The sequence below is a fragment of the Nicotiana attenuata genome, chromosome 9 (assembly GCF_001879085.1).
Source record: "Nicotiana attenuata strain UT chromosome 9, NIATTr2, whole genome shotgun sequence".
Taxonomy (NCBI): domain Eukaryota; kingdom Viridiplantae; phylum Streptophyta; class Magnoliopsida; order Solanales; family Solanaceae; genus Nicotiana; species Nicotiana attenuata.
In genome coordinates, this window is record NC_031997.1 from 28,811,563 (window position 1) to 28,839,115 (window position 27,553).

The 27,553-nt window shown below is 37.5% G+C and overlaps 2 protein-coding genes across 2 annotated transcripts; both read right to left on the minus strand.

Moving 5' to 3' along the window:
- LOC109232616 lies at positions 19,906 to 20,316 on the minus strand. Its single transcript, XM_019398375.1, has one exon. The coding sequence runs from the start codon at positions 20,314 to 20,316 to the stop codon at positions 19,906 to 19,908; it is 411 nt and encodes a 136-aa protein (XP_019253920.1).
- Positions 24,572 to 27,345, minus strand: LOC109232198 (exocyst complex component SEC15B). Its single transcript, XM_019397883.1, has one exon. It carries the CDS (start codon positions 27,179 to 27,181, stop codon positions 24,779 to 24,781), a length of 2,403 nt encoding a protein of 800 aa, XP_019253428.1. The 5' UTR covers positions 27,182 to 27,345; the 3' UTR covers positions 24,572 to 24,778.

Below are 27,553 nucleotides of genomic sequence, written 5' to 3' on the forward strand. Positions count from 1 at the left end.
CTATACTACTACAGAGAATGGAAAGGGACTCCTCGGTCTGCGGACGCGACAAATATACCTTGAAGTCTCTATAGAAAGCGCCTCGCCTCAAGGGTGATAAGACTGAGTGAAAGTACCTGGATCTGCACACGCAAAAATATGTGCAGGAAAGGGCATGAGTACACCACAACGGTACCCAATAAGTGCCAAGCCTAACCTCGGTCGAGTAGTGACGAGGAAGGTCAGGGCCCTGCCGATCATGTACAATAATATATAAGGAAGATGAGCAGTAGTAAAGAAATACAAATAATGAGAGAAACAACAACCACAACTAAGGCAAATAATCACAGAAGGTATACAACTCAACATAGAGATAACAATCGGGGGTCTACCAGGATCCCGTCCTGTATCCCCAAAAGTAAATAATCAGTGGATCTCCCGGGGTGTTGTCCCGTAGTCCATATCACTGTGCAGGGGGATCTACTGGAATACCACATCCATAGTCCCAAAAGTAAATAATCAGTGGATCTCCCGAGTGCTGTGCCGTAATCCATATCACTGTGCAGGGGGGATCTACCGGAAAACCACAGCCGTAGTCCTAAATAAATAGAGAAGGTGGAACTACCGGGAACCGCCCGTAGTCCCAATGTAAACACGCAGCAACAACACAAGAATAATCAACTCAATTCAATTTAATATCAAAATAGACACGTAATTCTAACCTAGCATTCTGCACAGAGTTCAGATAAGGCAGTTTGAGCAAGTAGGCAATTTAGTCATTTAGGCATGCTTTCCTAAGCTCAAAGTTCAAGTAGTGTACACAGTGAAGAAAAATGCGAAATATAGGTACTTAAAAGAAAAATAGGATTTTCAACAATCAGCACAAGTACGCGCTCGTCACCTCTCCTACAAGGCATTTCAAATATCACAGTACCAAATCCTAAGGGGAGTTCCCCCACACAAGGTTAGACAAGCCACTTACCTCGAACCAGCTAAATCAAATCTATACCACGTTCTTGCCACGAGTATCCGACTCCAAATGACCCAAATCTATTCAAAGTAATTGCATAATGTAAATAACACTTCAAGTAACTAATTCAACTAATTAATTCTAAGATAATATGCGAAATTAGGAAATGACCAAAACATCCCCCGGGCCCACGTCTTGGAATCGGGTAAATTTTATAAATTCAGAACCCTCACACTCTCACGAGTTCATACATACCAAAATTGTTCCAATCTGATGTCAAAATCTTGATCAAAACCCAAAAATTAGGCCTAAGAACCTTTTCTAAATTTTTCCCAATTTCTCATCCCAAATCCCAAATTAGATGATGAATTCATGATTAGATTAATGGGTTATAAGCAAAAAGGAGTTAAGAATCATTACCAGTTAACTCCTTCCGAAAATCTATCCAGAAATCACCTCCTTCCGAGCTCCCAATTCAATTTTCCAAGTTTTGATTTCAAACCCTCGTTCTTCCCCTTTTCTGACCAGTGAAACCGCATCTGCGGTCCCGCTCCTGCGTAGACCAAGTCGCACCTGTGACTTTTCATTGAACAGGAATTTCCGCACCTGCAGCTCCCTTACCGCACCTGCGTTCTCGCAGGTGCGTTCGACTTCTCGCACCTGCGGCTTCTGGAGCCTGGACCAAAATCCGCTTCTGCGGCGCCGCACCTACGGTCCCATTCACGCAGGTGCGGTTATGACAGGTTCAGCCAACATCAAATTTTTTCTAAGTCCAATTCAACTTCCGTTAAACACCGAAACTCACCCGAGGCCCCCGCGACCTCAACCAAACCTGCCAACCAATCCTAAAACATCATACGAACTTATTCCAACCTTCGAATCACATCAAACAATGCTAAAACCGCAAATCACGCTCCAATCCAAGCTAAGAATTTCCAAAACTTCAAATTTCCGCTTTCGATCAAAAAATCTATCAAACCTCGCCCGAATGACCTGAAATTTTGCACACACGTCACATTCAATACTACGGAGCTACTCCAACTCTCGAAATTCCATTCCGACCCCTAGATCAAAATCTCACTATCGAACCGGAAACTTCAAAAATTCAACTTTCGGCATTTCAAGCCTAAATAAGCTACGGACCTCCTAAACAAAATCCGAACGCGCCGCTGAGCCCGAAATCACCAACGGAGCTAACGAAACCAACGGAATTCAATTCCGAGGTCGTCTTCACACTGCTCCGACTACGGTCCAAATTCTAAAACTTAAACTCTCATTTAGGGAGTAAGAGTTCCAAAACTCTCCGAATCTCCAAATAAATCCTCCCGGTAACTCACAATAGCAGAAACAAACACGGGGAAAGTAGTTAATAGGGGATCGGGGCGTAAATTCTTAAAACGACCGGTCGGGTCGTTACAGACAGCCTGGAAGTAATACTTGGCTAGTTCTAGATCTAAAGGGAACTAAAAAATTGGCTAAGAAATTCCCACAGACGGCGCCAAATTGTTTGACCAAAAAGTATTGAACCTTTTAGTTAAACTAATTAATGAAGAAAATAGAGGATAAATCCTAGCCAAACATAATTAACTTTAGATCTAAGCATATTGAATATGAGAATCACACAAGACCAAGCTTGTATAACATTTCTTAGGATGATAAAAGAGAATCAAATGTATATGGTAAGCTTACATCTTTGATCCCAAATTGTTTTGTATCTGAAAGAGCGAAGAGGAAAAAGAAGGAATCTCGTTGATAACTAAGAGATCTATCTTTATTGATTCAATAGTAACGATTACAACAGCTTGTAACCAAAATCTAGGCTTCTACTTTGTTGTCGAAAGTCTCCTCCCGTTCTTCCATTCCTTTTTCTCTCCTGGGAGAGCCCCCCTCTTCTTGCTTTCTTTATATATATATATATATATATATATATATATATATATATATATATATATATATATATATATATATATTACTCATCTTCCCCTTTGTCCAGCGGTCTTTAACCAGCATACCTCATCTCGACTATACTCTTCTTTACTCGCTCAAGCATGACTGCCTATAATCTGTTGTGCAAGCCTTTCGATGGCTCGATCTCGGCAGTGGCCGAGACACTTCGTCGCCACTGCGCCTTACGGGTACGTCCATGACTTGGTCGACCCCTTACCATTCTTTTTGACGGTAATCCACTTGTGGTCAGATTTTGACATACATCATCAAGAGCTCAATTACTGACGGTGTAATGCAATCATCTGAATGTGATTACCCCCTTAGAGGAAATATTGGAGTAGAATATCGACTCCTACTGAAATTAGATTGAGGCTTTTTGTTCTAGCTTGCCACATTGCCTCGTGATAGATTTGGCTTTTCTGCTTTTACTTTTTTTACAGTTGGTACTTCGAGGAAATGCAAGACCAAGTAATCTTGGATCTGATCTGAATTATATAATTTTGTATATACATGATAGTAAACTACAGTATATCATTCACTTCTATGGAAGAAACAACTTAGAAAAAAAGCATTATTGGATAAATAAGGCAAAAGTTGAGAAGTCTATCAATCTTTTTCTTATTTCCAGTAGATACGAATACACTGAAACAGAGACAAAGAGGAGAAAAAGACTCGACAAAGTCACAGTACCTACTCTAGGAAGAAGACACAAAAACCTTCTGCCTAATCTTCCTCTCCTCTTTATCAACACAATCCAATCCACATCCACACTGTGGGCATTCCTCAAAGTTCTTAATCGGAAAATTCGCCGACGTGAGCCCAACTGAGAACTCAAGATTCTCACCTTTACGCCTAACTTCATAGGCTGATGGCTTCTCATTTCTTGAAACTGCTGTAGCTGAAAAGAAGAGAAAGAGCAGAGAATGCTTGTTAAAGACATTGGCATTTCTCTGAAAAATGAAGTTTTAGGTTGTTCCAGAGTACAGAGTCATATAAACGAGATGGTGTGACATATATCAAACGGAAAAGGTGTAAATATGTCCCTGAACTTTACGATAAGGTCTACAAATAACCCTCGTTAGAAGTTTGACCCATTTTTTATGCTGCCGTTACACTCTTGGCTCAAATACCCCTTAATTTTAAACGGCTGCCATAGTGAATAAGTTATCCACTCATAATTTAACATGTGGAATTTTAATTTTGCACTCAACCATTTTAATTCACACCCAACCGGATTTAATTAGCCAACCCATTACCCGACCCGTATAAGTTAACCCCTTTCTTAAAAACACCGGAACTTTACCCTTTTCATTAATTTAACTACAATTTTTGATGAACCCTAATTACAAATTTCAGTAAATATTTGATTTTTAGGCCTTCTGTTTTGTTCTTGTTTTGATTAGATCCTGATGCAGAGGCTATTACTTTGTCACCTAAAACTCTACTAGCGACGAACAGATTTGTTTGTGAAATTTGCAGTAAAGGGTTTCAAAGGGACCAGAATTTACAGCTTTATAGAAGGGGTCATAATTTTTCATGGAAGCTAAGGCAAAGATCGGGGCAAGAGGTGAAGAAGAGGGTAACGGGCGAAGCTTTACGATATGAGTGAAGAAAACCCCAATAAGAGCCGACTCCGATATTGACTGCACACTTTACTACTCATCAAAAGAAGCCTGCTGCCATGGCTTCCGAGAAAGAAGCTGCTCTTCTCGCCGTTCCTTCATATTCTCCTACCATGTATTCAGCTTTTGTGTAAATAGTTGAGTTTTTTTAATTGATTTTTGTTTTTTCAGGTTTGACAAGATCATTAAAAAGGAAATCCCAGCAAACATTGTCTACGAGTGTGTGTCTGTGCCTTTTGGGTTTAGCTGTTATTTAGGTATTTGGTGGAATAGTGAGGTATATGCAAGTTAGAGCCGATGCCACTTGTTAGTAAGGGAAAAGATAATTTTGAAAATCCGGATCGGGTAACATGTTGGCTAATTAAATTCGGTTGGGTGTGAATTAAAATGTTTGGGTGTAAATTAAAATTTCACATATTAAATTATGAGTGGATTACTTATTTACTGTGGCAGCCGTTTAAAATTAAGGCGGTATTTGAGCCAAGAGTGTAACGGCAAGGTAAGAAATGGGTCAAACTTATAACGAGGGTTATTATTTGGACCTTTTCCGTATATCAAATGGAGATGCTCGATATTGACATATGTTTGCTTCATATGTATGACAAATTAGTTTGTTACTCTGACCAGTTGTCCACGTGCAGATTGATGCACTTACTCTATATAGCAATTACTTTTTTCCGCTATCCATAATTTGTATATACAATTCATTAAATTGGAACTTTTTTTTTTATAGGTTCATTAAATTGGAACTTAGAAGAGGTGTGGACAATGAACAGTTTATTAGTGGATGATTGAATGGTTTTTAAAGTTAAATTATATTTAATTATAAAAATATTTTATTCCTTTTTAAATGAAATAATAAAGAAAAATATATTTATATTATATAAATTAAAACAGAAAAAGTAACATAATCTCATGAAAGAGGCTTTACAGGTGAATTTTCTAATTATTTTGAGTTAGCTACCATTTTGTCTTGTTCTGGTAATTACATTTCTCATAATTAAATGATTCCAGTAGAACATAATAAATATAGAACATTAAAAATAAAGTATTTATAGACTCGAACACAAACTTTTAGATTGAGGATTAGTTTACCAATTGATAAAAGGAATTTTTACCTCCTATAGCAAAGGTTAACACTTTATTCATTTTAAATAAATATCATTTAGAAAAATTATATTCTATAGATACCTTTTAATGTTTATAGCAAAATATCTAATTTCTGTTACCTCCTACCCTTAAGCCACTAAACACGCCATTTTTTATTTTTCTCTCTCCTTTTTCAGATTTTTCTCTCACATAATTACCGTATTTCATATAAACTTCTCAATCCACGTTCTTTCTCTCTCTACTTTAATACACTCCATTCTCTTCCCCCACTCCCTATAAACACGATGCTCAAAATCAGAATTTATCTCACCCACATCACCTAGTTCTTCCCCATTCTCAGTCTCAACCCTGATTTCATACATGCAATCTACATTGTATCTCTCAATTGTCGTTACTTTTTGCTATAATTAGTGTGGTAAGTATTCGCTATTTTTGTTTATTCTGAATATCTCTACTCATCGAGTTTTCTGTATTCAACAGAAAACTTGAGATTTTCTCACAATGTCTGATTCAACGTCCCACAAGTTGGTTGCCAGAGGTATACCCACTAAAGTGCTCAATTTCGATGGGCCCTCTTTCTCTTTGCAAATCACTCAAGGGGAATTGGATGCAGGTTCAGCAGTAAAAACGGCAGCGGAGAAGAGAACAAAATTACGCAATGATAATTTCAAACAAGCCCAAGCTGAGAGATCACTGAAAGAAACAAGACTTCCCGTTGCGGAAAAGAGAAAAAAAACATATTGCTGAAGCTTCATGTGTCAAGGGAAAGGAGGTCGATTCAAGTAAAAGCTCGGATACACAGGAAGAAAAGGTAATTTTTGATGTATTCCTCTGTATTTCAGTCCTCATACACTGATTATTACATGTAGATGTATTTATATGTATATGTATTTATATATATACAAATTTCTACTTCACATATTTGTATGAATCTAAATACATTTATATGTATTTAGATGTATTCGAAAAGTACATTCACTGTATTTTGTACTTATAGAAATCAGCAATAGAAATATGTAGATGTATTTGTATGTATACAAATTTTTGACTTCACTGATTTGTATGTTGCATTTAGATGTATTCAAAATGTTCATTCACTGTATTTTGTACTTACTAGACTGACCTTTTCATATTGTATATAGTTGTATTTATAAGGATTTTCAAAGTTCCCTTCACTATTTTCTACTAATTGCAATGTCTTTTATTGTTGTATGTGGATGTATTATATATATACATCTATTAATATCACTGATTTCTTACTCCAATGTATTTTTGCATATTGTATTCGGTTGTATTTATATGTATTCAGAACAGTTATACTATGAAATATGTATTGATGTTGACATCTGAAATCTTTTTTGTAATTCTTGTTGTATGCAGGAAATTAAGCTATTCGTGAAACAACAGCCTATTTTTTTACCGCATATCAGTTCATATACTAACACAGACATAGTCTCTGACCTCAAAGAAAAACTTACTCCAGAACAGTACAAACAACTGGGTACTACTTGTTTTGGAAGTTTCCTTGAAATGAAGCACTGTGAAGTCCAACATCAATTATTCAAGTGCTTCATGGTTCTGCAGTTAGAAGCAAGTCCTGACGATGTATTTTCAATATACGTCAATGGTACAACATTATCTTACTCAATAAGGGAGTTTGCGCTTGTGACCGGTCTCAACTGTGTTGGTAACCCTGATAATTTTCAGTTCACTGAAAAGGTTCCTAACCGAATTGTTGAGACATACTTTGGCGGTGCAAATCTTGTCAAAAACAAAGAGTTGTTGACATGCTTTGCTGAGAAGAATTGGGGTCATGACAACGATGGGGATGCCATCAAGATAGCTGTGTTGCATTTAATACACACTTTCGTATTTTCATCCGAGAAGAACAGCGCAACCATCCCAAGACTATTAGATGAGGTAGGCGAGGGTAGCTTGCCGGCAAAAGTCGTGTATGGTAGTCTTTTGTTTGATGATAATGGAAAGGGCAATTGACTGCAACCTTTTTCGGCCTATTGGCTATTGGGTGGGGGCAACTGGAGGAAGACAGCACGGGGCAAAGCAAAGGGCAGAGCTTCATGTGAGTTGTTAGGCTGTCGAAGAGCAAAGAAAAAAGTCACTCGAAGAGCCATGGGGTATAAAAGCATTCGAAAACCTTATAAAATCTATTAGCAAGAAGATGGATTCTCAGAAGAAGTACTATAGGATAGCTAGGATGCCTCTCGCTATGCAAGTTTGGTTTTATGAGTGCTGTTCAAATGTTGATCCCACAATTGCACTGCGAGTTGCTAACCGGGTACCCAGACTCAATTGAAGATCCACCATAAATCAGCCAATTTTTGCTTATATGATGAATGGCATGTTCAATGACCAGGGAAACATGGTAATTTACTATTTGTTAGGTGGCTATTATTATTTTATTTTTTGAATATATTTCTGTTAGTCAATACAGTTGTATACAGCCTACATTTGCATACAACCTACATTTTGATTTCAGATTTGCATACAGCAATGGTAGTTCACTTTGAGTGTATTTTGTTTTTCAGATTGTTTGCAATGACATCCAGCCAAGCGATATAGAGCTTGCCGTTATTCAGATTCCTCCAGTAGGCGTTCATGTAGAGAACAGTCCTACTCCTACTCATTGAGAAAAGTGCGTAGAGGATTCGGATGACTTTACTCCTACACCGCATCTTCAATCTAAGAAGAAACATGCTGCAAATGTTGGTCCATCTTCATCACCGCCCAACAAAAAGCGCAAAGAACAGATTATAGATCCCTCAAATGCAGAGACTCAATCCAAGATTCCTCTTGTTGGCGTATCAGAAATAGCACAAAATGTATTGCATGACAAGAAGCCGGCAGATTCCAAAACTGATGAAGTATCTTCTTTGAGGAAAGATTTACATTCATTCAAAGAATATGTGGGTTTTTTATGCACATATTAAACATTACAGTTTAGTGCTTAACATTCATATATTTTTGGGGCACCTATCTAATTATTTCTGTATTGATAAGGTGATGGGCGAGTTCACGTCTCTGAGATCATTGATCAATGAAAACTTTAAGAAGCTTTCTGAACATCTTCAAGACAATCAGCAAAAGGAAAGGGTATATTAGAGAAAGCAAATCACAGGGAGACGTGATGATGGTATTCAAATGTCATCCAATGCCAACTTGCAAGATAATCCTAAAGGCCAAACACAGAGTGATATAGTTGTTGGCAAGAATGTAGAGGTTGACATTTTTTAACCTCTTTAGTATAGGTTTATATCTTGTTTGTGGTCTTATCCAGATTAATCATATATAAAACATCATACACATTATGAAACTGAATATCCAAGATAAAAACTGAATATTACAGGTTGTATATGTATTCAGAATCAGTTGTTTGGATTGTATATCCAAGTCAGAAACTGAATATTACAGGTTGTATATATATTCAGCAGTCTGCAAAGTATGTACCCAACCTGTTGTATTTACATCTATTAAACATGTATGTTCGTATGGCATCAAATGTGTATGTAGTAGTATTTAGATGTATTTGGTTGTCTTTGTATATTATAGTTAGACACAGTGTATAACAGATTGTATAAGTATGTATTAAACAGGATGTATTCAAATGTATTCAACAGGTAGTTTTCAACAGAATTAAACAGACTGTATTCATATGTATACAGATATATTTGTTTGGTTTGTATATTCAGAAAGATTATACAAACTCAAATCCAAACACTTCTTGTATCTAGAATTATTTATATGTATTCACAAAAATATGACTGACTTAGATATTACATGAGATTGATACATGTATCCAAGTATATTTAGAAGATTGATACATATATTCAAGTATATACATATTACTTCCGTATATTTAACTAATTTAACCATGTATGCCGATGTATTATTTGTATGTTGTTTTCTGACTGTATTTATACATAATACTATTAATCTTTGCATGTTGTATGTAGATGTATTCATAAGTATTAAAACAGTATTTATATATATTTAAGCTTGCATTATATGTTTAAGCCAGAAAGCAGTAGTTAGATGTATTTCAAATCTGCCTCAACAAAATACAAATTTACAGTCAAACATGTTTTGTATTTACATGTATTTATATGTATTTATAACATGAATGAATTATGTATATATGTCTTTTATATTACACTAACATACATATGTATACATTAAACAGAATACAGATGTTAATGCTCTTTGTGTTGATGTAAGAGTGGAGGGGAATACTACATCTGAGTTGTCGTGTAACATACCACCTATATGCCAAGAGGGTTGTCACGACCCAAGTTCGTCCTCCGTGAACAGTCGTGACGGCACCTAGTCTCTACGACTAGGTAAGCCTAACAAATGCGGAAAAAGAAACAAATTGCGGAAAGAAACTAATTAAAACCAAGATAACAAAATATAACAGTGTTTAAGATGCCGCCCGGCATATAACAATACAAGATTTCCAACTGAACACTCCTAAAACCCGGAGTCCCATGAATCACAAGCTAAGAGTACATAAAAGGCTCTAACTCTAGAAATGTCTATCAACAAGGAAGATACAGAAGGACTATACTAGTACAGAGAATAAAAAGGGACTCCTCGGTCTGCGGACGCGGCAGATATACCTTGAAGTCTCTACAAAAAGCGCCTCGCCTCAAGGGTGATAAGACTGAGTAGAAGTACCTGGATTTGCACACGCAAAAACATGTGTAGAAAAGGGCATGAGTACACCACAGCGGTACCCAGTAAGTGCCAAGCCTAACCTTCGTCGAGTAGTGAAGAGGAAGGTCAGGGCCCTACCGATCATATACAATAATATATAAGGAAGATGAGCAGTAGTAAAGAAATACAGATATTGAGAGAAACAACAACCACAACCAAGGCAAATAATCACAGAAGGTATACAACCCAACTTAGAGATAACAACCAGGGGTCTACCAAGATCCGTCCTGTAGCCCCAGAAGTAAATAATCAGTGGATCTCACGGGTGTTGTCCCGTAGTCCATATCACTGTGCAAGGGGATCTACTGGAATACCACATCCGTAGTCCCAAAAGTAAATGATCAAAGGGATCTCTCGGGTGCTGTCCCGTAGTCCATATCAATGTGCAGGGAGGGATCTAGCGGTATACCACATCCCAAGTCCCAAATAAACAGACAAGGGGGATCTACCGGGAACCGCCCGTAGTCCCAATACAACATGCAGAAACAACACAAGAATAATCAACTCAATTCAATTTAATATCAAAATATACAGGTGATTCTAACCTAGCATGCTGCACAGAGCTCAGATAATGCAGTTTAAGCAAGTAGACAATTTAGTCATTTAGGCATACTTTCCTAGGCTAACATGTAAGCTCAAAGTTCGAGTAGCGTAAACAGTGAAGTAAAATACGAAATATAGATACTTAAATGGAAAATAGGATTTTCAACAATCATCACAAGTACGCGCTCGTCACCTCACGTACAAGGCATTTCAGATATCACAGTACCAAATCCTAAGGGGAGTTCCCCCACACAAGGTTAGACAAGCCACTTACCTCGAACCAGCTCAATCAATTCTATACCACGTTCTTGCCACGAGTATCCGACTCCAAATGGCCCAAATCTATTCAAAGTAATTGCGTAATGTAAATAACACTTCAAGTAACTAATTCAACTAATTAATTCTAAGCTAATACGCGAAATTAGGAAAAATGACCAAAATGCCGCCCGGGCCCATATCTTGGAATCGAGTAAAATTTATAAATTCAGAACCCTCACACTCTCACGAGTTCATACATACCAAAATTGTCTCAATCCGACATCAAAATCTTGATCAAAATCCCAAAATTTGGCCTAAGAACCTTTTCCAAATTTTCACCCCAATCTCGAATTTAAAGGATGAATTTAAGCATAGATTCGTGGAAATTAATCAAAACCGAGTAAGGATTACTTACCCAAAACACCCAGGTGAAAAATCTCTCTCAAAATTGCCAATCCGAGCTCCCAAATCAATTTTTATTAAGTTTTGAAACTTAACCCTCGATTCTGCCCCTTTTCTGACTAGTGAAACCGCATCTCCTGCGACTTTTCATTAAACAGGAGTTTCCGCACCTGCGACTCCCTTACCGCACCTGCGCTCACGCAGGTGCGTCAAACTTCTCGCACCTACGGCTTCGGGAGCCTGGACCAAATCCGCTTCTGCGGTCACCAAGCCGCTTCTGCGGCGCCGCACCTGCGGTCCCCCAACCACAGGTGCGGTTATGACAGACCTCAGCAAACTTCAGCAACCTTCAGATTTTTCCCTAAGTCCAATTCACTTCTGTTATGCACCCGAAACTCACCCGAGGCCCTCGGGACCTCAACCAAACACGCCAACCAATCCTAAAACATCATACGAACTTATCCCAACCTTCAAATCACATCAAACAACGCTAAAACCACAAATCACTCTCCAATCCAAACCTAAGTATTTCCAAAACTTCAAATTTCCGCTTTCGATCAAAAAGTCTATCAAACCTCGCCCGAATGACCTGAAATTTTGCACACATGTCACAAATGACACAACGGACCTACTCCAACTTCCGGAATTCCATTCCGACCCCGATATCAAAAATCTCACTATCGAACCGGAAACTTAAAAAATTCAACTTTCGGTATTTTAAGACTAATTAAGCTACGGACCTCCAAACATAATCCGAACACGCCCCTAAGCCCGAAATCACCCAACGGAGCTAACAGAATTCCATTCCAATGCCCTCACCACACTGCTCCGACTACGGTCCAAATTCTAAGGCTAAAACTCTCATTTAGGGACTAAGTGTCCCAAAACTCTCCGGAACTCCAAATAAATCCTCCCAGCAACTCACAATAACAGAAACAAACACGGAAAAAGTAGTTAATAGGGGAACGGGTCGTAAATTCTTAAAACGACCGGCCGGGTCGTTACAAGGATGTATCTCGAGAATTCAATGTATCACAATTTGAGCTGGACGAAAAGTTTCTTCCAAGTCAAATTCCTGAAACTAGTATTGTGATACATCATGCAGCAAAAAATGTTGAATAAAACCCATTACCATCTCATAGGAATCGGCGACCAAGTCGATGGTATTCTTCGCCTTACGAGTTGAACTTCGACTCCGCCGGTTAGTGAATTATTAAACAAAGATAATGCCTTATAAAGTTATGATCTATTTCCCCATGGTATCTATAATTAATGTATCTATTCATTACTTCAATGAACAATAGCTACCTCTGTAAAGTTGACTCCCATATTTAAAAAAAGACACCCATTTGAAGTTGATTTAATATCGGGGCCACATCCAACATTAGTCATCCAGGAATACGAGAAATGGGTTCGTGATGGTCTTCCCGCTAGACATGAATAAAAGTGAGTTTTTTCCCCGGTATGTCTATTATGTATTTATTTTTTCAATTCCTTGTAGAAGTGATTTGGAAGACCATTACAAGAAGAATAAGTCAACACTGCATATACCGTTGGATTTTGGCGTTGATCATGTCACTTCAAAAAATGGTTTTACCTTCTCTCGTTTGACGGTAAACTATGGGATGACAATGTAAGCTATACCCCTTCCAAATCCATTTTAATCCATTTTTTTATGATTGGTTTGTCAAATTGTATAATTCACAATTTGAGTTCTCACACAAATTTGTATTTATATTGTGAAAATAGTGAACATATTGTTATTCAGGTGTATTCGTATGCATTTCTATATATTTAAATGTATTCAGATGTATGGGTCACAGGTATATTTAATTGTATGCATTTGTTATTATATTGTTCATGTGCTATTCAAGCAGTATATTCTCTTGATTAGTTTCTGAACTATTTAAGTATTTATATTTATTTAGTTAACAGAATGCATTGAACTGTATTCTGCATCAAATACATATATGTATTCAGCATTATCTATCTTAACAGGTGATGCCAATTTTTAAGTTCAATTTTTTTTTTAACTTTTAATGCACAGAATTATATTCATTCCATTTGTTTTCAGCACCTGATACTTCTATATTCAGTTTTTATATTCAATTTGTTTTCCTTGTTTTCATTCGATGTACTAACGCTATGTATTTAAATTTGTACATAGCATATTGATGTCATATTTTACTATCTGAGAAAGAAGGGCAAGTAAAACCAAATAACCAATTTCAAGTATACAACTGTTGATTGTATATCCAAGACAAGAATCGCTGAAATCTTCGACAGGTATGCTGATACAAATAGTAATGCAAATGTAGCCAAAGAAGAGTATTTGGTATGTGAGTACATAAGGGGCTATAGATTGCTAGCTAATGTAACTTGGCATACTGTTGACAATGTCTTGATACCAGTCAACTTGAAGGACAAACTACACTGGATATTGGCAGATGTCTCATTCAATGAGAGATGTATCAAAGTGTATGACTCATATAAATATGCAGGTCATGATGCCTATGTATCTTTTGAGATAATAAGCTTGATAATCTTGTACCTATGTATCTATCAATCAGTGGTTTTTACAGAGATAAGCAAGGGATAGATTGGTCTTATGACTCAGCATATACTGACAAGTCACAAACTGGTCGATTTGATATTATTTTCATATCAAATCTGCCTCAACAAAGATTTGGGAGCATGTATGTATTCGATCCTCTTCCTTGTCTCATTTAAAAATCTAATAATATGAATTATTTTTAATTATTTCAATCTACATTTTCAGGGATTGTGGGTTGAATGTTGCGGCATACGCAAAGTTTCTGAGCACTCTTGGGGTGGTTCCACAAACAACATTTGATGCCAATTTACTCCGTCGAAGATATGGTCCTCTCCTCTGGGACTATACTATGCGGAAGATAGACGCTGATGCCATAATCGAGAACGAAGTACCCTCAAAGATTGTTAGGCAAATCACGGAGTCAGATTCGTCGTTGAAGATAGTGTTAGAGTAGTTTTAGGTGAATGTAGTTTTGGAAGTTAGGTTTATGTGAATGCTGTTTTTTGAATATTGCTTTGGTAAAGATGGTGTTAAGTTAAGAAAAAACCATATTTTCATTTTAATCACTGTATCCATAGTGTTTATATATGTCATTTCAAGTATTCAATCGATGTTTCAATCTTTTGTGCATCAGTATTCATACTTAAGCAACAAGTTGAATTCGTATATATCCAACAGGTTATATTCATATGTATTCAACAGGTGTATTCATATGTATTATCAGTTGTTTGGATTGTATATCCAAGTCAGAAACTGAATATTTGTCACGACCCCAGTTCGCCCTCCGTGAACTGTCGCAACGACACCTAGTCCCTACGACACCTAGTCCCTACGACTAGGTAAGCCTAACAAGTGCGGAAAAACAATCGAAACCTTGCGGAAATTATAACTTAAAACCAAGATTTAACAAAATGGATATGAAATGTAAAATGTCACTCGGCACATACAGCACAATATCTCAAACTTCTACAATACTATCCCAAAACCCGAAAACTCACGGGAACACAAACTGAGAAAAATATAGTAAAAATGCTCTAACTCTGGAATGTGTACATCAACAGTATGATAGAAGGGCTAATACCACAAGATAGAATAAAGATGGAGACTCTTCGGTCTGCGGACGCGGCAGATGTACCTCGAAGTCTCCAAAAGCTCTCCCTACCTCAAGGATGGTAAGCCTGTGCAGAAGTACCTTGATCTGCACATGAAAAACATGCGCAGAAAGGGCATGAGTACACCACAGCGATACTCAGTAAGTGCCAAGCCTAACCTCGGTTGGGTAGTGACGAGGAAGGTCAGGGCCCTACTGAGGTTAAATAAGATACAGGTTTAACAGTGTGAAATGACAGTGTAATTAAATAACACAAGATATAAAGGACATCAACAACTATTACAAAGGCAAGTAAAACACAGTAAAAGTACATAACTCAACTCCGAGATAACAACCGGGGATCTCCCAGGATACCCTCCTGTAGTCCCCAAATATAAATATCATGTCCAGTGGATCTCCGGGTGCAGTCCCGTAGTCCAACTCATAAATGTGCAGGGGGATCTCTCGGAATGCAATTCCGTAGTCCCAAAGTAAACATACAGGGGGGAGCTCCCGGGATACCGTCCCGTAGTCCCAAAGTAAATACACAGCAACAACAAGAATTCAATCCAATAAATTTTATCTCAAAGTGAAGCAGGTAATCCTAACCTAGCATGAATCACGTAGTACAATTAAGGCAGTTAAGACAGATAGAGCAATTTAGTCAAGTAGACATGTTTCTCTAAGCTACAACAGGTTTAATGTCCAAACAGTGTAAGCAAGGAAAAGAGAACACAATTCAAGGCTATTTTTAAACAAAAACCGGATTTCCAATAATTACCACAAGTACGCGCTCGTCACCTCACGTACGAGGCATTTCAATTACCACAATATCAATCCTAAGGGGAAAAGCCGTAGTCCAACTCATAAATGTGCAGGGGGATATCCCGGAATGCAATTTCATAGTCCCAAAGTAAACATACAGGGGGGAGCTCCCCGGATACCGTCCCGTAGTCCCAAAGTAAATACACATCAACAACAAGAATTCAATCCAATCAATTTCATCTCAAAGTGAAGCAGGTAATCCTAACCTAGCATGAATCACGTAATTAAGGCAGTTAAGACAGATAGTGCGGAGAATACGGCAGCACTCCTCCAGAAATCCCAAGGCATCATCTGATGCTAACCCACTGAATACCGGAGGATCATACTTCTTGAACCTCTCAAGTCTCCGCTGCTCATCCTCTGATGCTGCTGCCCTATTCCGAGGCTCGTAGCTAATTTAGGCTTGAAATGCCGAAAGTTGAATTTTGGAAGTTTTCGATTCGATAGCGAGATTTTGATCCGAGGGCCAGAATGAAATTTCGGAAGTTAGAGTAGCTCCGTAGTGTTGAATGTGACGTGTGTGCAAAATTTTAGGTCATTCGGACGAGGTTTGATAGACTTTTTGATCGAAAGCGTATTTTTAGAGTTTTTGAAATTCTTAGGCTTGAATTCGATGAAAAATAGGTGTGTTGATGTTGTTTGAAGTATTTTGAAGATTGGTACAAGTTTGAATGACGTTTTAGGATTGGTTGGCATGTTTGGTTGAGGTCCCAGGGGCCTCGGGTGTGTTTCGGAAGGTTAACGGATCAATTCGGACTTGAAGAAAGCTGCTGAAATTTCAGCTTCTGCATTTTTCGCTTCTGCGGTGAACAGTAACCGCACCTGCGGTGAACAGTAACCGCACCTGTGGTGAATAGTAACCGCACCTGCGGTGAACAGTAACCGCATCTGTGGTGAACAGTAACCGCACCTGCGGTGAACAGTAACCGCACCTGCGGTGAAAAGTAATCGCAGGTGCGAAAATTGCTGGACAGATTATTTCAAGTTCTGTTTCCATTTTTTGGCGATTTGGAGCTCGGGTGAGGCGATTTTTTGAGACATTTTCAAAGGGAACAACAGGGTAAGTGTTCTTAACTTAATTTTGGTTAGATTACTCGAATCTATTACTAGTTTTGGCATTTAATCCGTGAATTTTGTTGGAAAAGTTTAGAAAACCCTCTCGGATAGAATCACGGATTTGAGGGTCGAAATGTTATGGGATTTGGACAATTTTCGTATGGTTAGACTCGTGAGAGTGCGAGGTTTCTGGAAATATAAATTTTACCCGATTCTGAGACGTGGGCCCGAGGGTCATTTTGGTCATTTTACATAATTTCGCATATTAGCTTAGAACTTAATCGTCGATTCAGCTTCTTGAAGTATTATTTACATTATGAAATGGAACTAAATAGATTTGTGCCATTTGGAGTTGGATACTCGTGGCAAGAGCGTGGTTTCTAGTTGATTTGAGCCGGTTCGAGGTAAGTGGCTTGTCTAACTTTGTGTGGGGGACTTTTCCCCTTAGGATTGATATTATGGTAATTGAAATGCCTCGTACATGAGGCGACGAGCGCGTACTTGTACTAATTGTTGGAAATCCGGTTTTTGTTTAAAAATAGCCTTGAATTGTGTTCTTCTTTTCCTTGCTTACACTGTTTGGACATTAAACCTGCTGTAGCTTAGAGAAACATGTCTACTTGACTAAATTGCTCTATTTGTCTTAACTGCCTTAATTGTACTACGTGATTCATGCTAGGTTAGGGTTACCTGCTTCACTTTGAGATGAAATTTATTGGATTGGATTCTTGTTGGTTTTGTGTATTTACTTTGGGACTACGGGACGGTATCCCGGGAGCTCCCCCCCTGTATGTTTACTTTGGCACTACGGAATTGCATTCCGGGAGATCCCCCTGCATATTTATGAGTTGGACTACGGGACTGCACCCGGGAGATCCACTGGACATGATATCTATATTTGGGGACTACAGGACGGTATCCTGGGAGATCCCCGGTTGTTATCTCGGAGTTGAGTTATGTTCTTTTACTGCGTTTTACTTGCCTTTGTAATAGTTGTTGATGTCCTTTATATCTTGTGTTATTTAATTACACTGTCATTTCATACTGTTAAACCTGTATCTTATTTAACCTCAGTAGGGCCCTGACCTTCCTCGTCACTACCCAACCGAGGTTAGGCTTGACACTTACTGAGTACCGCTGTGGTGTACTCATGCCCTTTCTGCGCATGTTTTTCATATGCATATCCAGGTACTTCTGCACAGGCTTATCATCCTTGAGGCAGGGAGAGCTTTTGGAGACTTCGAGGTACATTTGCCACGTCCGCAGACCGAAGAGTCTCCATCTTTATTCTATCTTGTAGTATTAGCCCTTCTATCATACTGTTGATGTAAACATTCCGGAGTTAGAGCATTTTTACTATATTTCTCTCAGCTTGTGTTCCCGTGAGTTTCCGGGTTTTGGGATAGTATTGTAGAAGTTTGAGATATTGTGTTGTATGTGCCGAGTGGCATTTTACATTTCATTTTCATTTTGTTAAATCTTGGTTTTAAGTTATAATTTCCGCAAGGTTTCGATTGTTTTTCCGCACTTGTTAGGCTTACCTAGTCGTAGGGACTAGCTGCCGTCGCGACAGTTCACGGAGGGCGAACTGGGGTCGTGACAATATTACAGGTTGTATATGTATTCAACAGTCTACAAAGTATGTACCCAACCTGTTGTATTTACATCTATTAAACATGTATGTTCATGTGGCATCAAATGTGTATGTAGTAGTATTCTGATGTATTTGGTTATCTTTGTATATTATAGTCAGACACAATGTATAACAGATTGTATAAGTATGTATTAAACAGGATGTATTCGAATGTATTCAACAGGTAGTTTTCAATAGAATTTAATAGACTGTATTCATATGTATACAGATGTATTTATTTGGTTTGTATATTCAGAAAGATTATACAATCTCAAATCCAAACACTTTTTGTATCTAGATTTATTTATGTGTATTCACAAAATAATGACTGACTTAGATATTACATGAGATTGAATACATGTATTCAAATATATTTAGATGTTTGATACATGTATTCAAATATATTAGGAGATTGGTTGGATTTGTACATTCAAGTCAGTCACAGTGTATAACATATTTGTATTTTTGTATGTCTTCAACAGGGTATTAGTATGTAATCAGATTCAGTTGTTTCGATGTTATATCCAAGTAAGAAACTGAATAATACAAGGGATATAAGTATGCATTCAGCAGGTTGTATAAGTATGTACCCAAGCTGTTGTATTTACATCTATTAAACAGGTATATTCATATGACATCAAATATGTATGTAGCAGTATTCAGACGTATTTTGGTTGGATTTGTATATTAAAGTCAGACACAGTATATAACAGATTGTATACGTATGTATTAAACAGGATGTATTCGAATGTATTAAACAGGATGTATTCGAATATATTCAACATGGATTTTTCAACATAATTTAACAGACTGTATTCATATGTATGCAGATGTATATGTTTGGTTTGTATATACAAAAAGATTATACAATCTCAAATCCAAACACTTTTTGTATCTAGATCTATTTAGATGTATTCACAGAAAAATGAATGACTTATGTATTGCTGAATGAAATATGAAATCTTTTTATAATACACTCATATTCATATGTTTATAATAGTATTTTTTCCGTCTGTAATAACATGTATTCGAATATACAATACGAGTGTACCCTGGTTTATGTATTAACACAATAACTAACTATATCCAGAATCTATTCACGAAAAAATCAAAAATGTATTATTGCAAAATATCGCCGAAATCTATGACACATCGTTGTAGCACTAATACAAGTCAGAATGTGAACTAAGTCCTACGTGGAGCATTTCTACACGTTCGCTTATTATGTCCTCCCTGCCCACATATGCTACATGAATGTTGATTTTTTTGCTGCAGCAATTCACTGAACGGCTTATCTCGCTTCTTCTTTGGCCTTTCAGGAGGTCTTTTCCATTTGGGTGGTAATACAACTTCCTCTGAAATATGTGCTGGAATATTCCATTCATTTAGGTCCAGCAGCGGATACACTGGCACCTCGTATGTCATTACAACAGATTTTGGTTTGTAATATTCAGAGCAATAATCTTCTGGCATTAGAAACTTGCTCTTCAATACAGCCCAAGTGTGTGGGCATGGTGATTCGTCAACTTGGAACCTCCCACAAACGCATTTTCTCTCTAACAGGCACACGGTGTAATGCCTCCCTTCATCATTCATCGTATGCAAGTATTCAGTCGATGATACCACTTACATTTAAACATAGATCTATAAGTTTTGAACACATACAAACCAAAAAATTCATTTATATACCAAAGAATAGACGCATTAAATATACAGCAGGTTGAATTAAATCAAATATGTATTGAATACAAATATATTTCTATATATAGAATGCAGAAATATGCAGTTGAATACAATGGAATTGTTTGAATACAGCAGAATACATCGTATATGTAGACTGGCATGATATTAAAGATAATGACTTCTTACCTTATGAACACATTTATATACATTAAATATCTTCTTATGAAATGCATATGGGTAGAAACAAAAATATTAAATTCAACTAATGATACACTGAACATATGTATTGTAATCCAAAAAGTATAAATTGTGTCAGAAAAAAGTAAACCTTGTACAAGGGCTTAATATATGAAATGCATATGGATAAAAATAAAGTTTACCGTCATGCGTGTAGACATTGCCTCATTCAAAGTAAGCATCTCCTGGTATTTTTTTCCAAGCGTTGTGTATGTCTGTGTAGCTTCTTTCCGGTTGCTGCAATTCCAACGTCCAACATCTTCCTAACTTCTTCGAGGAAGTCGTATATTGAAAATTCCCTTGCTGACACTAGTGCGGCATTGATTGACACAGCAATATTTGACGTCATGGTCCATCCCCTGTTAACAGGTGCATACAACCTAGCCCACTTTTCGTATATTCTTTCACCCTAATATCTACCTTCTCCATTAGACTGTCAAATTCATCCTGTGTGTACGCTTTTGCCATTAAGAAGTATACCTCGCTCAACTTTGCATGGCTCTTTTTGAATTTCTTATATTCGTTATTCCATAGATGCCATATACAAGCAAAATGTGGTACATCTGAATACACTCTCGATACAGATTTAATGATACTCTCATTTCTATCTGAAATAATGCACATGTTTTCCCTCTCACCATATGCTTTCTTGAATTGCTCGAAGAACCACGACCAAGCAGCATCGTTCTCTAAATCAATAACACCATATGCTAGTGGAAATACATGACCTATAAAGATAATTGCATATATATTTTTAAAATATGTATTTCATTCTTTAAAATGGAACACATTTTATATGGCATAGTTATTAATATTAACAAAATTTATTATAATTCGCATACTCACCTGCACTATCCAACGTGCTGACCGAGACGAATGTCCCGGTGTAATAAGATTTTAGGTGACTTCCATCCACAACCACAATAGGTCTACAATGATCGAACCCCTTTATAAAGGCATGCAAAGATATATACACATACATGAACTCATTTTTTGGCGATTTTACCATTCTAATGTGCGAACCAGGATATGTCATATCTATTGTATATAAGTATCCTGGTAATTTTTTGTATGAATCAGCTGGTTCACCTCTCAAAAAATTCTTTGCCTTTTCTTTAGCCTGCCACGCCAACATGTAGCTAACATCCACACCTAAATATGTTTTCACATCATTAATTATATCCTTTGAGGTGTATTACCTCTTATGATTTGTAAGCTTGGGCCTAATCATACCACTTATAAGGCTGCTACTTGCCTGGCGTTGCTCATACACCTTGTCTTTCAATGGACATGTATGCTTATCATTGAACTCTCTCACTTTGAATAGTTTTGATTTGTTAATGCTAGAAGCCTTAAACCTCCATTCACAATCTTCTGACATACATAATAATGCATAGCTGCAAAGAATTTAATTATACATATGATAAGTATAAATGCTTAAAAAATACACTCCTATACATTTGAATACATTATTACATCTATATATATAAATTATTATACAACACTAATATATATACAATGGTATACATTTAAATATGTCTGAATACGCCTATAGTTATATGCATACATTCAAATACAACTAATACACCAAAAAAATAGTGAGAGCCACTGTAACAAGTTTTTACCAGTCAAATACACAAGAATACATGTATTTGAAATACATAAAAAATACAGAATCACAACAGTGAAGGTCAAGTGAAAATTCCCAAATACACCTATATACATCTATATACCAGTTACAACTCCTACCATGAATACAATATACAAAAAAATAATGAATAATTAAGAATACTAGCATTAGACCTATCAACCCGGAATTGAAACCTTTGAAATATAGCATAATGCTCCATCACCTCTTTCAATGTAGCCTTATCCTTATATACTTGTTTAGCCATAACCTCCCTTTGATTAGTTTTTAAAATTATCAAATCCTTGTCCAATTCGAATACCCCAATTGGTTCTCCTGAATTGACAACATCAAGAGCAAGTGTATCATCTGTATCAAAATTATACCTTTGAACTGCTTCGTCTATTTGCACAATGTCACCTTGAATTAAACTACCTCCGGATACAACTTCTTCGTCAATCGTTGTTATGCACAAAGGATACATCCCGAATTCTCTGTTCTCTTTTTCCAACTCTACATACACCTTGTAACCCATATCATTGTGTATTTCTATTGGCGTGTAATTTCCTTCTACTTTGTATTGAATTTTAATAGACTTTGAGCTCAAATTTGTGTCCAGTTGATTAGAAATTGACGCAACCAAATCATTATACGACGTATACTCCTTTATCGGTATTCCCTCAATTGAATAATCGACGTAGTTACTCTTACTATTCCACTTGCCAGAATGATGCAATAACACTGTTAGACTTGCCATATGTATAATCGAATTATACCTTAATTCTGTATACAATTGTATCAATCACGATTTTTCGTGGTTGAAAACAGAACTGGGTACGCACTGGAACAACAGAAAAAAGGGAGAATTGAAAATCCAGAGGTTGCTCTGCTTTTTGCTATTTTTCGGATTGAAAATCTTTCGTGAAAGGAGGAATACAGATTATGGGCGATATATTATGTTAGTTGAGTTATATTAGGAGACTATTTGGTAAATTGATTTCCTTTCCGTTTTAAACAGTTGAAAGGTCCATATTTTACGCAATATATGTTACTGTATTCACGAATACAGCTCGTGAATACAGTTGAATACAACAACTGATTAGCTGGACTTCCCTGATTCACGTCTATTTTTACTACTGTATTCATGAATACAGTAGCTTAAATACATCAAATGCATCTTATAACAACAGAAAACGTATCTACAATCCGTAATATAGCAAATGGTATCTATAGATAGCTAATTACCATTAAAAGATAGTGCTTTATAAAAAATTCTCTTGATAAAAACCAGGGACATAAGCCATTTAGCACATTGTTAAACGTACTGAGCCTAGTGTAACGTAATGGTCTAAGAAGCTGGAAGCACATATTCCCAAGAGGCAAAATCAGAATTTAAACTATTTAAGTTTTAAGTTTTAGGATAGCGACATTAAGTATTAGTAATTGAATTCCAAATTAAATTTGTGTACATATTCAATGAATATTAAATACTCCACAAAGTTTGTACTAAAACTATTGGGTTCGACAAAACATGAACCTCACCTTGTGATTCTGCCCTGCATATATGGCATCTGTGTTTCTGTGAGTTTTAAGGGTAACAGCATCGAGGTTTACATCCATCAAGATTTCAGTTACTCCAAATGCTAAAGGGAAACAATGAGGAAATTAAGAGAAATATGTACTAATTTCTTCAGCCCAACGAGAAAAGTGAGATTCTATTATGTTTACTGTTGAAGTAGTGACTATCGTCATGTTTTATGGTCAACTACCCCCCACTAAAATCACCTTTCAGTAACTAAATAGCTACTTTTTCACAAAGCGATTAATAAGTCAATATACATTCTTTCCCAGTATCAACATTTTGCTTCAACATTATCTTCTGCTTCTTCCCAAACTCCTCCTATCATTAAAGAAACCAGCTTTTCAATGATTTGCAGCATAGCCTTTTCTATCTTTTCCTCAAATTTGCTGTACTCGATTCAATCACTCAGTGGTGACTCTTTCCAGGTGAAGTGGTCTTATCGCCAGTAACTAAAGACCTACTACTAATCATCTTTTTGTGCGCTTATTCTATGTCCAATTCAATAGGAGGATTATATGCATGCTGAAGTCTTGCATAGGCTTTTGTCAACACACGAGGAACAGCAATAAGGAAATGACAGAAAAATCTTATACATATAACAGAGTAAATAAGCAAATTAACAAACGATATATTCAACGAAAAGAACCCATGTGTTCTGCAGAATAACGCTAGAGACCTATCAATGCAAGAAAGTACTAGTTTGTGAGAAAACAAATTATATCTAAGTTGCAAAAGAATATGACAATTAACAAGGAACATAAATGTTCTCTGAAGAAATGAATACAGCAATCAATGTGGAACTATTGAAATAAAAAATACACAAATGGTAGGCAATTTTGAAGAGAAGCTAGATATGATACCAACAAGTAATCAACACAACTACAATATGGAGATCTCTCAAGGAACAAAACATACAGATATTTGCTGATTCAGTTAACATCTTTCAGTCTTTTTATCAATGCATCAAGAGATTTCTTCTTAGTGTTCGTCTTAGATCCCCTTGTGCCAAAAGACCCAAAAAGCCTATCAGATTGATCCCTTAACTTCTCCGAAATAGTCACAACTTTGCGGTAGTCCAAAGCATTATAACTTCTCTCTCTAATAACTGGATTCAGGAAATTTTCTGGATGGTTGCTCAAGAGTAGATTAACCAACTGCCTAGACTCAGCCAATGCTGCTTTCAACTGGCTAGCCTCTGCCTCAGATAAGAGAGTAGCTTGGGATTCAGCAAATGATTCCAACATTTTGACATCAGCTTCAAGACCCATAATAGCATTTATGTTGAACCTTTTAACCGACTCCCCTAGTAAAGCCCCGACAATCATCTCTGATATATGAAATAGAACATCTTGTAAAACTCTTTTCAGAACTTGAACAGGCAAGATCTGCTGGGCAGTAGAAACTAGAGTTTCAAGAAATATGGTCACCTCATGCACATACTCATTTCCACCCTGCGGAGGATCATCCACCATCCAGTTCACATTCTCAATCAGCAAAAGGAACCCGTCAACCTTTTGCTTAAGCAGACCAGAAAGCATCTCTTCAGCAGCATCACGGGCTTTAGTCAAAGGAAACAGTCTCCTCCCCCTCTCTGCCATTCTCAATGGAATCCCTGAAAGCTGTGCAGCATGACGAAAGAAAAAGTCACATGCACGTTCAAACACAGCCATATTAGCTGCCATCTGCATTGCTTGGGTGACGCCACCAATAGACGTATTAATGAGCTTCAACAAGGCTCCATCCAGGACCTCAGTCAAAAGCCGATCCAAGTATTTCTTCACCACATCATAGAAATCAAGCTGACCACCATATGACATGAAACTCACCGAGTCCTCAATAAACGACCGTACAATTCTACAGCAATCAGGCACAGTACATGAAAATGGTGCAACATAAGGAAACGCAGGCATAATATTCGACGTCTGTAACTGAAATGACAGCACATTCATGTTATACTCGTATTCCTTTTTCATATACATTTGCTCAAATTTATCTGCAGCAAGGGCCTCAGTTATCTGCTTTCGACAATCAGATAAAAGAAGTTCATGATACTTATCCCTGTGCTTGCTCAACACATCTAGCAAAGCCTCAACAGGGTATCCATATCTACGCAATGTAACTCCAAGCAAACTCACATAGTCTTTAATCAATAATAAATGATTCGCAGTTTGCATTCTAGAAAACTGATCTTCCAAAACAGAACACATTTTACTCATAGCAGTATCCCATAAATTCTCCACCTCCAATTTCGAAACCAACCCACCACCGGTCCTCAAAACTCTATCTTCCACAATGAAAAATCCAGCAATTTGCGCGAAAAAAGTCTGGTGAGATTCAAGAAAGGGCGTCATTGAAGATACCTGAAAATCTGAAGTCAACTGAAGCTTGCGATTCTCGAAATAGTACTGCTTGAATCTATCTTCAAGTCCTAGAGTTTGGTTTATGTGATAAGCCCTATACAACAGCGTCAAATCAAAACCTAATATTCCATTACCATCGTTTGCCTCAGCACTGATTCCGTTAAATCCGTCATCGTCTTCTTCTTCCAAAGCATAAACACAATCCCTAAGACTGAGTCTACTCTGTTCCTCAGCTTGTCGTTGCTTCATTCTGAGCTCTTCTTCTCTCTGCCTCGACGCCGAGGCTTGTCCTATAGCTAATTGCCCTAAGTTCCGGCTAACCACACGGATCTCGACAAGCCAATCGCCGAACTCTTTGTTGATTTTCCGTTCGATATGCGAACGGATCGCAGGGATCTGCTTCTCAAGCATTCGTTTGAGAGTAGAAGACGGTGTTTTGTTCATAAACTCTCTCTCAATCGAGTCCACACACTTCAACGCCATGTAGAAATTGTTCTCTGAGAGGTGACGATTGGCGCGTGAGCAAAGCTCGACTAACTGTACGCACGTGCGGAGGGATAGGATAGCGAGAGTTATGTTTGTGCATTTGTTTCGAGCTTCGACGAAGGAATCGAGCGTCGTTAGCAAAGGCACGGCGACGGACTGGAGTTGAGAGTTGGAGTTGGAGAGTGAAGATTTGAGAGAATCGACGTCGGAGAGAAGAGATCGGAGATCGTCGACGGCGGTGATGAAGTCTTCGTAGTGTGCTCTACAGACATCCTCGATTTCGGATTCCTTGGATCGAGCGAAGTGGCGGAGGTGGTGAAGGAGGGTTTCAGGCTTGCCGGAAGCAAACGCCTTTCGAACGAAGGGCCCGACGTCTTCACCGTTGCAGATGGAGGCGGAGAGGAGGAGCTGGTCAAGTTTGTCGGCTGAATCGCCGTTATCTACCGCCGCCGGAACAACTTTCCGGCGCATCTTCGACGTGTTCATCGCCAGCTGTGTTCCTCCGTTATCTATTTCGGTCACAGTAATAGTGGTAACTGCTAGAGTGACGGAGCCGTTACAGACGGAGAGGATTTATAATTAGGACAGAGAAAATGAATACGGGAGAAAATTATGGACACGAAGATATAGTTGGGACATTGAAATGAGAAAGTAATGATAAATGGTCTTTATTTGACTATTTAACCCCCTTGGTTTTAGCCTGATGCTTCCATTGGCAAGTCCAGAATATAGGGGTATGATAGTAACTATGATTGAAAGGGCCAGCCTTGTGTAATAATTAGAGGCAAGTACAAGTATTTGGTGATTTATGGAGTACTAATTATTTGAGCAAATGACATCATTTACCTTCTAGTTTAA